The 11940-nt window shown below is 38.3% G+C and overlaps 1 protein-coding gene across 2 annotated transcripts; it reads left to right on the forward strand.

Moving 5' to 3' along the window:
* Nucleotides 1-234: 234 nt before the first annotated feature.
* Nucleotides 235-7361, forward strand: LOC116979064 (centrin-2). 2 transcript variants are annotated; one of them, XM_033030498.1, is made up of 5 exons: nucleotides 235-406; nucleotides 4200-4358; nucleotides 5078-5206; nucleotides 6036-6173; nucleotides 6962-7361. In XM_033030498.1, exons 1-5 carry the CDS (start codon nucleotides 395-397, stop codon nucleotides 7049-7051), a joined length of 528 nt encoding a protein of 175 aa, XP_032886389.1. In that variant the 5' UTR covers nucleotides 235-394; the 3' UTR covers nucleotides 7052-7361. The 2 variants fall into 2 exon arrangements, with proteins under 2 accessions (XP_032886389.1, XP_032886390.1); XM_033030499.1 differs by having other exon boundaries at nucleotides 382-406; nucleotides 4178-4358.
* Nucleotides 7362-11940: the final 4579 nt, after the last annotated feature.

The following is an 11940-nucleotide window of genomic DNA, read 5'->3' on the forward strand; positions in this document are numbered from 1 at the left end:
TACTCCAGCATTTTGTGTCGGTCTTCACTGATACAATTATCTATTTTTGTCCATTTAATCGCCAGCTCTTGGAACTATCCTCGATGATGAATTGGTGACACACAAAGCGGACCAACCAGGGTGGGGGTGACTGCAGGCATCATCCAAGCAAGGCTAGGGGAAGCAGACAGAGGCGGGATGTGCGGTGCGATTGGCGATTGGCCCTGGACACATTGTCCGCAGCGGGGGGTGATTGGTGTCCGCGCCGCGTCTGTGGAGCCGAGGGGCGGCTGCCGGAACGATGGCGTTGTGATTGGCCGCGCCGTTGTTATGGTGCTCCGGTGCTATTTGATACAACGACTGCCCGTGTGGGCGTTGTAATCTCATTCATTGTACTTTGCTTAAAGGGTGCGAAATGGCTACAAAGGTGAGTGGCGGCCTCCCCGCTGCCGTGCTCCGGCGCCGATGTGTCAATGTGTTGGGAGGAAAGTCCAAGTGTTTTTTGTCAGTGAGTCGCCGGCACCTGGTTCCATGCAGGCGGCAGTAGGTGGACAATACGTGGGGGAAGCGGGACAGATGCTGTGAGTGGGGGGACTTGCATGAAAATTGTGAATCAAAGATGATAATAGTAAAGCGACACCATTTTTGGGACGGGCGGAGGAGCTGAATGTTGAGCATTTAAAAAAAAAAGACAAAATTGGATAAATGCAGCCACCTATTTAATAGGTCAGGCAGCATCTCTGGAGAAAATGGATAGGGGACGCTTCGGGTCGGGATCCTTCAGACTGAAGAGGTCTTCAGACTGATGGATCGCCACCCGAAATATCACCACTCCTTTTTCTTCAGAGATGCATCCTGGCCCGTTGAGTTACTCCAGCATGTTGTGCCTGTCTTTGGTATCAACCAGCATCTGCGGTTCATTTTTATTTCGTTTTATCATTAGCTTCTGTTTAATGTTAGCTAAACGGTTCTTGGACATGGTTCGTTTAGGAAAGATCTGCAGATGCTGGAAACATCGAAGGTAGACAAAAATGCTGGAGAAGCTCAGCGGGTGAGGCAGCATCTATGTAGAGAAGGAATAGGCGACGTTTCGGGTCGAGACCCGTCTTCAGACTGGTCCCAATTTAGATGCTGCCTCTTCACCCGCTGAGTTTCTCCAGCATTTTTGTTTACCTTGGATATGGTTCTGCATTTCCCCTTTGCCCTTTCTTAATTTGCTCATTCACTCCCGTCAATCGGACCTGTTGAGGAAGCATGGACAATAAAAGGAGGCTTTAATCTGATGTGTTTATATAAATCAATGATGTACAGAGCAGTTCCCTCCCTTTGAATCATTTTTCTCGTAGAAGGATTAAGAGTTAAACTATTGATTACTGTTAGCAGGGAAATGGTCCAACACCAGTTGAACTGCTGTGCAGTGCACAGGTTACCAGTCGTAGACACGCTACTGAACTAAAAACTACAATGAGACTCTTTTGTCGCGGGATGGATGTTGATGAGGATATCTGCTCCTGTACCTTGAATGACATGCTATATTTTACATTCACCAATCTGACCATGTGCGATTGGTTTAACATGTCAACCAAAAGTAGACGCTTTAACAATGGTGTAGATTATTATTGATATAAAATGAAAATAAAATTGAAATAGATATTTTAAATATAGCTTGAAAAATATTCCTGGAGCTTTTGGAAATCTGGTGTCTTAGGACGGAATCCAGCGTCTGTGGAGAGAGAAAGAGAGTTAATCTTTCAGGCCTGTGATTATTCCTCCTCCATTCTGATGAAAGATCATAGACTAAAAATGTTACCGCCACAGATACCTCCTGACTTGCAAAGTATTTCCAGCATTTTTTATTTTATTTGATATTAATATAGAACTTTAAAATAATTAACATAGGATTAGGCCATAATCATTAGACCATTAGATATAAGACCATAAGATGGGAGCAGAATTAGGCCATTTGGCCCATCGAGTCTCTCCACCATTCAATCACGGCTGATCTATGTTTCCCTATCAACTCCATTCTCCTGCCTTCCTCCCCACCAACTTTCATGCCAAAATATGTGCCAAATCTGATACCTAATAATTATTGTCACTTAATAGAAGTTACTTATGTATGCATGCATGCATAGTGGCATTTATAATCTACAGATATTTTGTTGTGCCATTTATCTTTCATTGTCCAATTATCTTAAATCCAGTAACATGTTTATTTTATAGATAAATGGTACAACAGAATACAGTTAATTGCTGAGAATAAATTATATTACTGGCATTTCTTTAACACCGGGCTTCCATTATTAATCTGTTTCGTGAGTGATTTCAGAAGACAAATGTACCGCTAGTCACCTCCAATATCATTCACTGTTGACTGAGACAATTTAATCTATTGTGGTGTGTCGTCATATTTTATCGAAACTAATTGTGTGAGCTGTCTTTGGAAGTACAGCCATAAGTTTTTCTGATACTGCCGTGGAAACATAGAGCAAAAAAATGGGCCATTCAGCCCATTGAATCCGCACAATCAAGCACCCATATACATGAACACATTTTATTCCCTCACATTCACTCATCTACACACCAGGGGCAAATTACAGTGGCCAACCTCCACATTTTTGGGATATTGGAGAAAGCCCATCTGTTCACAGAGAGAACATGCAAACTCCATACAGGTAGCAATAAATCACAGGAATTTTCCAAAGTTTGACGGATGTTCTTCAACTTGAAGTGCTAACTTTGTTTTACATTTCACAGCTACTGCCTGAACTGCTGAGTATTTTCAGCACTCTTTTCTTTTGTTTCAGATTTTCAGCATCTGCAGGCTTTTTGGATTTTTTTGGCCTTGATAAATGTTACATATCATAGGTCTTGGATGTATCACCATCACTGTGCTACTTCTTTCAGTATGCTTAAATCTGCCATGCTTATGATACCTGTCTCTTCCAGATAACTTTTTTTATCAACAATTATTTTATTGATAAATGTATAAATATTGTGGCTGAACATTTGTTGGGGAATTTGTGCATCCATTTGCTTGCTATACATGAACTCGTAAAGCCTATTCTGTATGTAACTTATGATAACTCTTTATCAAGGATCCTGCTGGTTTAGGTTACAGCTCCAACCATTCTGTGATTCTTTGGGTAACAGCCAAGTACTGCAGATTGAAAATATAAAGTCTAATTGGTGTAGACTTTGAGAGGGAATTGGTAGAAAATGTTAAGTCCTGAAAAAAGGCTTGCCATCATTAAACCTTGTTCCTGGGAGGAAAAAAATGTCTCACTCTCTGCCTCCTATACTTGTTAAAGCAAAATCTCTTCTTGCATGTTTTAATTTTTTAATTAAATATGAATAGTATCCTTGCAGCATTACAACTTCAATCTTCTCCTACTGCAGAAGTATTATAGGGAGAGTACGTGCACAAATATTCCATAAAATTGTTCTGTGTTTTGACATGTTCCTGGAATACAAAATTTAATATTTAGTTCTCAATTTATCCAAGATTTGAAAATTGCAAGGTCTCTGCCGAAGGAACCATTGAAGCAGTAATTTGTTTCTTTGTACCACATAATCAAGGACCGGCTTTCCTGAGGCAGTCTGAAACGTAGATGGAGTCAATGCTGGGTAGTCTGGTCTTTGTGCTAGTCTGGGCTACATTACAACTCTCTGTAATTTCTTCTGGTCTTGGGTAGAGCTGTTCCCAAACCAAGCTATCATGCAATAGATGGGGCAGCTTGGTCTGCCATGAAGCGCTGGCCAAAGGGTCTGTTTCTGTGCTGTATGTGCTGTATGACCATGTGCTGTATGACCATGTCGCTTCACCCCTATTACCCCCTTTCATAGACGCATGACATTAAATTTGAAACGATCATCTTTGGTTTAAAATATTGACGCCTTACTCCAATTGTTTGTGACTTCCTCTGCCCAATGATATTCTGTTCAGATCTCAGTGCAGGTTCTCCCTCACTGCTCCACCATTCGTGAGCCTGCTATTGACGTCTTGGAATCTCCCACTGCCATTTCTTCAATTCTTCTTTAAAACCTTCCTTTAAAAACCCAGACACAACTGAGCTCATTGTCTGTTAATTTTCTTGCATTCATATTTTGGATCTTTCGTTTGTCTATATGAAAGGAATTTTAGGAATGTTACAGAGATGATTGCTAACATTGAAAATTCATTTTTCTAATTTTAAAGAAATCATGTTGCAATGTTGCAGACCCCAATCTATAAAAAAACACCTTTGAGTGCAACAGCACAGAGGAAGAAACCTGGACCCAAACCAGAAATTACTGAAGATCAAAAGCAGGAAATAAGAGAAGCATTTGATCTGTTTGACACAGATGGTACGGGATCTATTGATGTAAAAGAATTAAAGGTATAAAACATATACACCCATTTTGTTTCCAGTTGGTTCCTTGGTCCAAGAAGTAATTATCATTGCTCATTGCCATTGGAGAGTCATTGTCTTGTATGAATGCTGTTTTCACTTGCAAAATGAACTTTATACAATGATGCATCGAGGCAACATGTGAACCATTTATATCAGAGCTGAGTTTATTACTAATCAGCAAAAAGGTTTAATATCCATGATGAATTTAATCAAACAAATGTATTGCTGAACTGAGAGCCCCAGCAATATCATTAATTGCTCCTCATCAATTCTTGTTCTAGGCAATAAATCCAATAAACCTGCAAGAACTTGCACTTTCTTTGTTACTATGCTGAATTTTCAACAAAGTACTAATGTTCAGTTGTTGTATAGATGCATTTGGCTGAACTTGTGCACATATGCAGAAATGCCCCATCACATCTTTGTTTGGAGGTACACAAAAAGGCTGGAGAAACTCAGCGGGTGCAGCAGCATCTATGGAGCGAAGGAGATAGGCAACGTTTTGGGCCAAAACCCTTCTCCAGACCGAAACGTTGCCTATCTCCTTCGCTCCATAGATGCTGCTGCACCCGCTGAGTTTCTCCAGCCTTTTTGTGTACCTTCGATTTTCCAGCATCTGCAGTTCCTTCTTAAACACATAATTGTTTGGCACTGTTCGTTTGACCACAACAAATATCTGATTATTTTTCCTACTTAATTTCCAGGTTGCAATGAGAGCTTTGGGATTTGAACCCAAGAAAGAAGAAATAAAGAAGATGATTTCTGAAATTGATAAGGAAGGCACTGGGAAGATTGACTTTAATGAATTTTTAGCTGTGATCACACAAAAGATGGTAACTTTACCCCAAATAGAGCTTTGTTGCATCCTTTCAAAGCAAAAACACCTATGGTTTGGAAAACATTAAAGTCTGGTCCTTAAACTTGGGTTTTGCTTGAGCAATATACAAGAACATAACATGGAGCAGGAACAAGACATTTGGTCCCTGAAAACTCTTCCATCCAGTAAGATAAAGGGTGATTAGATCTCACTTCAAATTTTCTCTCCTTCCTGTTCCCATGACTCTTGACATTCAGAAAATCTATCAGATATTTGAATATACTTATTAATTTGACCAACACAACTGTTTGGAATAATGAATTCCAAAAAATCATTTTTATTCCCAATTTAAATAGGCAATTTCTCCTTCCAGTTCTAGGTTCTACTTTAAGGGTAAACGTTTTGTCAGCATGTTCCCTATTAATCCTTGAAACCTACAATGTAAAGCCTTTGATATCTTTCTTACTATCTCTTATCTTCCACAAATAACTGATTAATTCCATTGAGCCACCAGGAGGAATAGTGGAAGGTAATCTGAAGGAGCAGTTTAATCTATGTCATCACAGAAGCTTTCATTGAGACAATTCTGCATCATAGAAGAGGAGCGTTAACTTAATGGAATTATGTAGGGCATATTTCCTTATTAGCATTCACCTATCATTAAATTTTCTGGAATCTGTAGAAATGCAACTGTATTTGTATTAGTCTTCTATTAATCCCACTTGAACAGAATTTTAACATCTGTGTAACAGTAAAATGCCTGGATTTCTTGACTGATCCATGGCAATTATTTGTGGCTTTAACAAAAATATTAAACTGACATTTATTCACTTGCTGATTTCCAGGCTGAGAAAGATACAAAGGAGGAAATTCTGAAAGCCTTCCGGTTGTTTGATGATGATGAAACTGGACGAATTTCATTTAAAAACCTGAAACGTGTGGCAAAGGAACTTGGAGAAAACCTCACGGATGAAGAGTTACAGGTGAATTTCTCAGATGACTGAAAAACTAAAAGACATCCTTGCATAGTGCCTTTCACATTCTCCAGTGTTCCAAAGCTCTGTACAAGCAATTAATTAATATTTGAGTACAATTACTGAGCCACAAGAAAGAATGGCAGCCAATGTTACATTACCAGGTCTCTCAAAAATAAACAGATGATTTCCTTGTTTGTTTATCCTGGTGCTGTTAGGCAAAAGCAAGTGGATGGACAGTGTGTATGGCAAATTCCCTGATGTCTTTGGAAAAATACTGCATTATTTGTTACATAGACTCAAATTATTGTCTGATCAGGAAGATTGATCGAAACATTTCTAATTGATCTCTGTAACAATCAAATAATGTGTTATCTTTTCATGTTAACTATTCAGGGTTTCAGAAGGAATATAGTGCAGTTTCATCAGAACTGTTACAAGCTCTGTTATGATGAGGGTTTACATAGAGAAATCTGAAAATTAAGTCATGAGTTGAATAACCTTTTGAGATTTTGAAATAAATTGATAGAGAACCTTTTATCACTGACAGGGGTTTAAAACTTTTGAATTAAATCCAGGCTGTTTAAGAGAGATATCAGAAAACTTTCTTGCTACCATATATTTAAAAAACTGATAAATTTGAAATCCATTTTAGTTTTTATTTCACTTGGATTCTGTTCAAATACCAAGCAGCTGCCAGCAGATTTTTACACTTGTGTCAATAGCAATATTTCTGGCTCAGTTTCCATGTTATTTTTGAACATCTGCCCTTTTTTTTAACCCTTCTCTCTGCACAGGAAATGATTGATGAAGCAGATCGAGATGGAGATGGAGAAGTGAATGAGCAAGAATTCCTTCGAATAATGAAAAAGACAAGTTTGTACTGATGTACCAATCTATGCACATCACGTATTTTACGTGTATGCATGCCACATGTTTATAAGCTTTAAAGCATGCTGATTGAACAGGGAAATAGGTAAAGGCAACTATACTGACGTATGTATGAAAGACAATGACTTAATGATGGCAAACAAAACAAGGAGATGGGCTGCTAATTAAATGTAATGGGGGGGGGGGGGGAGGAGAAGAGGAGAGGATAAAGAGATTATAAAATATTTGATTTTTATGGGGTTTAAAGGTATTTTAAGAAAAATTCTACTTTTGATGCTATAATAAACAAGCACCTTAATGCCGCTACCAATTTTTGTGAAGCATCTTTCACGTCCACGATTGCCTACTTTCGAAGAGACTTTGGCAATTGTTAAACTTTATTGATGTGTAGATTGATTGATTTAACCTTTCTTCTTCTTCTTGGGTATGGCGTGCACAGCCTAAAGTTGTAGGACAACTTGTTCTATTTGATCTTATTTGATTGTGCACGCCAGGTTGATTGCATTCGTCGAAACAGGGCGGACCACTAGATATCCAGATTGAGAATTATTAATTTGCACATTGAAATAAACATCAAGAAATCAGAAGATACATCAGAGCATTTACAAGAGATTGGGCAATGATTTATTAGGAAAAGATTTGCTGTATGAATTTTGCTGACCAGCTTGTTTAAAGATTATAGGTCATATTCAAGTAGCTGTGACACAAATGGAAATGGATAAACATTGTCACTGAGATTAAAGGTAATTTTAATCCCAAAACAGCTAGGTTTTAGTAGTTTAAACATTTTCATAATAATTTCCTAAACAACTTCAATTCACCTCAAAGCTTTTCATTTTTTGTTATAAAATGTGCAAGTTGCTGTGGTCAAGGATGTATCATTTTCAGAAACTAATTACGAATATTTATGATGGTTAAATCATCTTGAGGTTTGCTTGATTAGTTCCTTGGCGAGGAGATGGTGAATGGGAATGCTGGAAGGACCTGTGCTAAATTAATTTGTTTACCCCATTCTGTGGATGGAAAAATGGCAACAAACTTTCAAGTTAGAAAGCTGTGTGACTTGGAGAACCAGCATATATTTGTCCAAATTGGAACCAGTTGTAGGTTTAGGAGATGCTATATAATTAACTTTTGAGATTTTATAGATTGCACACAAATAATGCTTAGACTGGTGGGTGTGATGTCAGTCAAATCCTACATAAATATTGTTGGAGTTATATTCATCCAAGAAACTGGAGATTATTGTACCATACAATAATGCTTTATTAGCCAAGTATGTTTTGCAACATATGATGGAAGGCAAAAAAAAAGTTCAATCTCTTCCCTTCTTTGTCCTCCCTTGGTTGGGGGCCTAGAGCCTTCCGTTGACGGGACGATCTTACTCCCATAGCCGGCGATCAAGCCCTCTGCATCGGGGCGATCACTCCTGCATCGGGGGGGGGGGGGGGGGGGGGTCACATTATCCCCTTGCACCTTGTGGATAATGGAAATAGTTTGGAATTTTCATTACTTGACTGACTCACTGCAGGATACTCAACATATCCTTGTAATGATTATTTATGAGGTTGGTCTATTTCGGAATCGTGACTCTCAGAATGCTGCTGGTGGGAAATTAAATGATGCTGATGTCAAGGACAAGTTGAATCTCCCTTACTGGAAATGATCAATGCCTGGTGCTTGTGCAGTGCAAGTGTGTCTTGTGGCCAATGGACTCTCCCTGAAGATCATTCATAAAGCAGATGAAGGTGGCTGAGCTAATTACTGAAAGCCTCCAGGGATTGTTCTGGGGTAAATAATTTTGGGATAAAACAACCACCAACATTTCCCTTTTGAGGTTGGTACATGTTCGGACTGTGGAGTATTTTATTCTCCCAACACAAAACCAGGGCTCCATCATGTCGTATTCGGTCAAATAGTTTGATATTTAGGGAAATCATGCAGTGGAAATCAGTCCTGGAATTCCACTTTTTTTAAAATCTTGTTGGACCAAGACAGCCATAAGGTGAGAAGCCAAATAATGTTGATAAAGGCTGGGAATAGGACTTTGAAACACCGGGTCAATTGCTTTTGTAAGACATTCTTGCCATAGAGGGAGTACAGAGAAGGTTCACCAGACTGATTCCTGGGATGTCAGGACTTTCATATGAAGAAAGACTGGATAGACTCGGCTTGTACTCGCTAGAATTTAGAAGATTGAGGGGGGATCTTATTGAAACTTACAAAATTCTTAAGGGGTTGGACAGGCTAGATGCAGGAAGATTGTTCCCGATGTTGGGGAAGTCCAGAACAAGGGGTCACAGTTTAAGGATAAAGGAGAAATCCTTTAGGACCGAGATGAGAACAAATTTTTCACACAGAGAGTGGTGAATCTCTGGAACTCTCTGCCACAGAAAATAGTTGAGGCCAGTTCATTGGCTATATTTAAGAGGGAGTTAGATGTGGCCCTTGTGGCTAAAGGGATCAGGGGGTATGGAGAGAAGGCAGGCACAGGATACTGAGTTGGATGATCAGCCATGATCATATTGAATGGCGGTGCAGGCTCGAAGGGCCGAATGGCCTACTCCTGCACCTATTTTCTATGTTTCTATGTATTGTTCAGGCTGTTGTTTGTGACATAAAACGTTGTTTTTCAATCATGGAAAACACCCAAATGATTCAAATGACACTTTAAAAAAATATGTGAAATTATTTTAAGACAGACCAAATTTATGGCAAACTCTATGCTATCTCTGTGATAATTTAGGTTTTTTACACCCTTTCCATTTTTCGCCTCAGAGGCATGTCTGGCATCTTGTCCAGGTGAATGTGTTGTATTTAATGCCATACATTTTGGCCTTTCATCTCAATCTCTAGTGCCCTTCCAGTAGGCTATTTGCACCATCTTCTCCTTTGAGGATTGCACAGAAGTTTGATAAGTAGCTGTCAGGAATATGTAGATCCACTATGTATTATGTGAAGGAAAAGACCTGACAAAGTATGAAAATGTTAGTCCAAACAGTTCCCTTTTTATTTGGCATAGGCAAAATTAGCCAAATGGCTCCAATATGTACTGAGAATTTCTATGATTTACCCAGATCCTGTAATAAACCCTCTCTGATGCCCTATCCAATCTTACTATCGCACTCAATGGACCAACTTGATCAACCTCTATGCATGACAAGCCTCAGGTTGTCCGAGTCCATCGTCTCTACTCCAAGATACTATTTTATTCTCTTCCCACTACTGTAGCTAGTTGTAGTGATAATGAAATCCATTTATTCCTGGCTGAACCTGTTGGAACCCTGTGTCACTTCTGGAGATCAGTTCACTAAGATTAACTGACAGGAACTGGCTCCAGATTTAAGCCAGTTCCATGTGGAGATAAAGAAGTGAGAATTATTAATGTACACATTAAATTTATGTCACAACTTCTTCACGTTGGAGTTTCCTTGCAGGAGGTGTCAAAGGCACTATAGGAAATAGTGTTTCGGTCCACTTGGCAGTTTCTATTAGAACAATTCAGCCTTGTTCCAAATAATTCCTCTTTTCCTTGCAATACTTTGAAACAATTTAAGACAAGATTCAAGAACATGTGCAAATATATAGATAATTCTAAGAAAAACTGATGATCCAAAATGAGTTGGGCAGGAAGAGAATCTCTGCAATGTGGTAGATGAGATGTGATTGGATGATGACAGGAAATGTGAAAGGAATCCTAGATTAGCAATTTCTGAGATCAAAGCCTCAATCTTCACCTTTTTATATTTAGTTTTATTTGCACATAATAAATGAGGAAATCTGGTTGTTCTAATTTATTCAACATTTTCTTAATTGCTTGTTTTCTGTGAGGGTGGATGTGATCATTCTAGATATTTTCAGCAATGCAATTGTAAAGAAGCACAGATGTATCAAATAGTAGGAAATGGAAACAGATTAATTATTTGTACCACAGACTCCTAGCTGATTATTTGAAACCAATAATGATATAGTAAATAAGTTGTTGCATTTTTTTGGTTAAGAATCTGCCAATAATTTTACAGAACACTAGAGGGCATTCCTACTGCAGTCTGCGGTCACTGTTGCACAATGTTATGCACAGCAAATCACTTGAACATACAAATTTAAGTAGGAACCAACATTTCCTCTCAATTTGCTGTTGCAGAAAATATAAAATTTCTGAAGAATATAAGGCAAATTTCAAAATTAACTGCACACCCAACCTTTTCTCTACATTTTTGCAGTGGTCACTCCATTCCAAATGGGATTTGATTAGCCAGCATATACAAGTGCAATACACAACAGTTTGCAGTAACCTCAGCTAGTGTCTAGTTACAATGTAAAGAGTGATAAATAGTGATGATAACCCCAATATTGTTTTAGTTCTGTTTAAATTACTTACAATTTAAATAACATTCTCAATGACATGACTGCAGTTGACCATTTGACAATAACTGTTTGTTTCAAAGGCAGAAATTTGCGATCTGAGGTAAAAAAAAAAGAACAATCAACTTAAATCTTTAACTCTACCTAATTGTAACAATTTAACATGGAACAATACAACACAAACTGATCTAATTGTTTTAATTGATTTAGAAAATCTGTATTTTAAGATAATTATTTGACCATTAATTAAATTGACATAGTGCAAATTATTTTGTTGCAGTTCATGTTGTCTCAAAAGCCTTTAAGGTCAATATCAATTGAAGCTTCTACTATCAAGTCACCTCTGTGGTTCTGACAATTGTGTAGCGTCTGTTGTTTATACGAAGAAACCATTCCTGCGAGTATATCTCACTTGTATTTAGTTGGATTCTATGTCATCTTGATTCAGTTGATAGAACATTGCTATGTGGTTGCTTGAGCATGTAAACATTCAATTCAATACTGTGATAGTAATCCTTTT

The sequence above is a fragment of the Amblyraja radiata genome, chromosome 12 (assembly GCF_010909765.2).
Source record: "Amblyraja radiata isolate CabotCenter1 chromosome 12, sAmbRad1.1.pri, whole genome shotgun sequence".
NCBI lineage: Eukaryota > Metazoa > Chordata > Chondrichthyes > Rajiformes > Rajidae > Amblyraja > Amblyraja radiata.